The sequence below is a fragment of the Ursus maritimus genome, unplaced genomic scaffold (assembly GCF_017311325.1).
Source record: "Ursus maritimus isolate PB19 unplaced genomic scaffold, ASM1731132v1 scaffold_5, whole genome shotgun sequence".
In the NCBI taxonomy this organism is placed as follows: domain Eukaryota; kingdom Metazoa; phylum Chordata; class Mammalia; order Carnivora; family Ursidae; genus Ursus; species Ursus maritimus.
Window position 1 is genome coordinate 83,126,464 of NW_024426663.1, and position 5,012 is coordinate 83,131,475.

The following is a 5,012-nucleotide window of genomic DNA, read 5'->3' on the forward strand; positions in this document are numbered from 1 at the left end:
GCTCCTTCTGAGTGTGTCCTATTCACTGGAAAACTGTTTTTATGTTACTTCAGTTACTTTTTTTAAAGATTTGATTTATTTATTTGAGAGAGAGAGAGCGAGCACATAAGCAGGGGACCAGTGAGCTCCTGCTGAGCAGGGAGCACGATGTGGACTCAATCCCAGAAACCTGGGATCATGACCTGAGCTGATGGGAGACGTTTATCTGAGTGGGCCACCCAGGCACCCCGATTTCAGTCATTTTAAAAAAAGGAAACGTGTAATAAGTTCCTAGTGTTCTAGTTATATAGTATATTTTCAATTTTTTTGAAATATGTCAATACTTTGGAAATACATATAATGCTTCCTGCTTTAAATTTTATTGTGTTATAAATATTTTCAACCATTCATATTTTATATCACAAATCTGAGTCTTTTTTCTTTATTTTTACTTTCCCTTTACTCTGTGCTCAAATTTTTTAAATTATGAATGATTCCAAACACAAAATTTATATTCTACTATCTTAAAAAAGATCATTAGATTTTGCTAGCCACCTTGACCTGTTCTATTATATTCATTAGAAAGAGATCAGGTAACTTTAAGACTGGGAAATTATTTTGCAAGGCAAATCTAGAAAATTAGGTCAATATCAGTGGCTTACAACCCTTGGTAAACATGACAATCACTAAATGGCCTGCCGGTCAGATTCTTGAATCCATTTTAACAGATTCTAATTCACCTAATCTGAAATGGGCACAACAGTGGTATATTTTGTGACATCAGCAAACAATTCTAATGCAAGTGATCAGAAAACCACTCTTGGAAGCACTGACATAGAGTGAAGACTATTTTTACAGGAGTAAGAGGAATTAATAGTTCTGTTAGATAGATAGAACAAAGCAACACTGCTAAATTTATCTGATTCCTGATTTATCATCATACCTTTTAATTAATTTTAGAGGGAATTATCCTGAGGTATCTATGTGCTTGGTAATTTTTTTTTTCATTCTAGAGATACAGACACTGACCTTTTTTCATGGAATCAACATGAAACTTTTGGAAATGCTAAAGTGCACATTACCATCAAGTATGAATCATGAAGATAATTGATGTCCACAGGTCCTTGTCCATTATCAGCTCATCATCTAGGACAATCAGAAATAAATTCTAAGATGGAGAAAGGAAATGATAAACTTTTTTTTCTTTTCTGCAGATAAATTCAGTAGTGAGTAGACTTCCCCAGTATACTGAAGAGATTATTATTATTACTATTTTTTAACTGACAAAATGTCCCTTGCTGATGCATCCCTGTTTTGCCTATGAGTGACAGTGGGATTTCTGCCATTTACATGGAGGACTGACACCTCCCCATTAACATTTTCAGTGCACTTAGAACTTCCCTGTTTCTAAGACTGTAGGCAAGAGGGTTTAGGAGTGGAGTGAGGACAGTTCCAAACAGAAAGAGACCCTGATTCAACTTTGGAGTATGGGCAGAACCAGTTCTCATGTAGATGCACATACCTGGACCAAAATAGAGACCCACCACACAGAGATGAGAGGAACAGGTGGCCAGAGCCTTGTTCCTGCCTTCTGGGGAGTTCATTCGGAGTACAGCAAGGAAGATGACAACATAGGAAGCCAAGATGAGAGATAAGGGCAGCAGCAGAACAAGGATACTTGTTATGACCACTGCCTTCTCATAGGCTGAGATATCTTCACAGACGATCCTAAGCACAGCCATGACTTCACAGAAGAAGTGGGGAATCTCTCTGGGGCTACAGATATTAAAATGCAAGGTAAAAGCAGTGTGGCCTAGTGAAGTAAGTGCCCCTCCAGCCCAAGACATGGCAATCATCTGTAAGCAAACCCTAGGGTTGATAATGATTGGGTATCGGAGAGGTTCACATATAGCCACATAACGATCAAAGCACATGAAAGTTATAAGGATGCATTCTGCAATGGCCACAGTCAGGGAGAAGAAAATTTGAGTCCCACAAGCCAGGAATGATATGCTCCGCCATCCAGAGAAGAAGTTGGCCGCCATCTTGGGGACAATGCTAGAGGTCAATGTTAAGTCCATCAAAGAAAGCTGACTGAGAAGGAAGTACATGGGGGTGTGGAGGTGGGAATACAACCAAATGAGGAGGATCAGAAGAGTGTTGCCGGAGAAGGAGGCCATGTAGATCAGAAGAATGATGGAGACCATGGCTGTGATATGTTTAAATTCAGAGAAGAAGCCAAGGAGAATGAAATCTGTGGTTTCTGTCTTGTTACCAGTACTCATGGCTCTGTCTAATGACAACTGAAAGAGAAGAGATTTATTAACAATATCATAGAAATGAATCAGTTTCTTACTAAAGTTTAAGAACAATGGCAAATATAAAAATACTCACCCAGGATCACTTGAATCAGTTCTTACTATTTTTTCTACATTCCTTATCCATGACTTAATGTGCTTTTAGAAACCAGAGTGTACATATTAAATGCATTCCATTAACTTCATGTATTAGAGGTATTTTCATATATTAAAAGAAACTGGATTATTGTAGTTTTTATGTTGTTCTTTAATTTTAAAATATGATGAAGAGTTGATAAGTCCCAATTTCCCACTGCGCTTTGTCCGATTTTTTCATTATTTTAGAAAATTATGCTATTTCCATTCTCATCCTTTTAATGATTTCCTTAGTAATATTTTTGAGGAAAAAATTACACTTAGTTCCAGGTCAAATATTATAGACTTTATTTGACTATGAAAAAAATTGCTAGTTTATTTTATAAGAAGATTTCTTTTTATAATTTTAAAACACGTCTACTTTACTCAAGCCTTTTGGCTCTGGACATTTTAATTTAAGGGAAAATTGATTGTGGCTAAACATTGTGTTATGCATATTTACGATAAATTAAGCTTTTAATCTAATTAGCCTTATTTTTCATTCAGGCAAAACACTTATTGTATTTACATGGTCTAGAGTAAATTCAGATTATCAAAGAGGGAGAGAAAGTTTCCTTCCTATGTGATCTTGCAGGGCTCTTGCTGTTGTAAATTCATACTATTCTTAACCACTAACTACAGCTATTAGACCATTGATGGGTACTGGGAAAAACTTTAGGTCTCCTTTCCCTCAGATTTACTAAATATTTCCTTTTTAGACTATCTTGGCTATATTTATTCTTCTTTCCTGATACCTATAAAATGTTTTAAAAATCTGCACAACTCTTGATGAGTTTATTACAAGAGGGAACACATTCCTTTATATGAGATTCATATGACCTTGTTAAAAAACTGACAATGGCAGTCAAGAAAGGGAAATTGTATTCATGAAAACAGTTTGCAAAATTGTAAAGAAAGGAGCAAATTGACCATAATCGTGTATAGAAAAATAAATCCTTGAATTTAATGTAAGGCAAGACTAACATCAGAATATTTCTGAAGTTTATTCACCATTTAGAACAGATTAGAGAAAAAAATATATATATGCCCTTTGCATTAGTTATGAAAGCTGGATAAAATTTATTATTAAATCATGTTTTAAAAACCACCCTAACAAAATGGTAGTAAAATAAAATACTCCAATATCATATTCTATTATGTTTTCGAAAAACCGTAACAATCATTTGTTCATGAAATTCTTGAAAATATCATTTTAAATTGATAGGCTACTCTCCTCTCTGAAACCTGTGTACATGTATGTGTTACAACATTAATAGTAAGATCCAATTTTCTTTTGTTATTTACAGAAAGGACTAAAATAACCTGTTGCCTATGTCCACCTAGTACCTTCTCCTTAGAAACAGCATGTTCAAATACTAGGTCATCCACTAACATTTGTGCAGGTTGATTTCAACTCATGGTTTCCATGCAGATACTTGATTTTGATTTGTTCACCAAAAAGAGTGATCACTTTTAAAGAAAATATGATAACAAAAATATCCACATCTGCTCTCCCTTTGCTCACACTAAGAGCCTCAAACTTCTTGTGAAGAACCAGAAGACTTCTATGGGTTGGCACTGCCAGAAATAGGCATCTGTCTTTACATATCCAGCTTTTATTTATTTTTTATCTTTTTATAATTGTATATCTTACATAGATCAAGTACTTTTTGATGAGAGAACTTTTTTATTATGTTCTGTTAGCTACTGTATAATACATCATCAGTTTTTGATGTAATGTTCCACGATTCATTAGTTACATGAAACATCCCGTGCATATCACAACACATATCCAGCTTCTATCACAGCATTCTATGTTGATCACATTAGAACCAAGAGATCATGTACTAATTAGAAACTGCCTCTTGTCACTGGGTGTTTGATTGACTTGATGAGTTAGCCTGCTTTTAGGTGTGGAGATAGTTTAAGATAAAATTAATAATAATAGTAATAATAATAATAATAATAACAACAACAATAATGGCAAAATTAACCAGCATGCATCTTACTCTCTCCTGCCTTAAAATGAGTCTTGGTGTAGTCAGTGGGTTGTCTATGCCTGAACTGGAATCATCAGATGGCAAGAAACTGAGATTTCAGAATGTCCAGATCTTCGAAAATTCTCTAACTTTTCAGAAAAGCAAAGCAGGGCTCTGTGATTTAAATGCTATGTTACACAATGTCCAATTTCTTGTTCAAGTGCTGTTTCCTGAGGCTTTTGGGTATCCCCAGGCCTGGCTATGTTGTAAACTTTCCTTCCAAACTCTATTTATCACAGCCTGGATTGAAACCTAAATTTCACAGCTATTTGTGTGGCTGTATGTTTTCATATATGCCTCACCCCTTAAACCATGAGATTTATGATGGAAGATACTGTCTTTGCTAAGTTCCATCTTTTCTCTTTAGATCTAGCATGTTGCTTTCAGTGAAAATATGAGTTACATACATAATCAGCTTAGGGCTGGAATCCAGGCCTTGAACACTGGATTCTGTGTTTGGACCAAACTAGATGATTTTAGCACAAATAATCATTTTTCTACCAAAAGGTATTACTTTATTTTGACTTATGATCCCTTATGGGCTTCAAAGCACTTTCCAGCA

General features: G+C 35.2%; 1 protein-coding gene across 1 annotated transcript; it reads right to left on the minus strand.

Annotated features, from left to right (window-relative positions):
• Positions 1 to 1,325: 1,325 nt before the first annotated feature.
• On the minus strand, positions 1,326 to 2,350 carry LOC103680353 (olfactory receptor 2M5-like). The gene has a single exon (XM_008709890.1). It carries the CDS (start codon positions 2,262 to 2,264, stop codon positions 1,326 to 1,328), a length of 939 nt encoding a protein of 312 aa, XP_008708112.1. The 5' UTR covers positions 2,265 to 2,350.
• Positions 2,351 to 5,012: the final 2,662 nt, after the last annotated feature.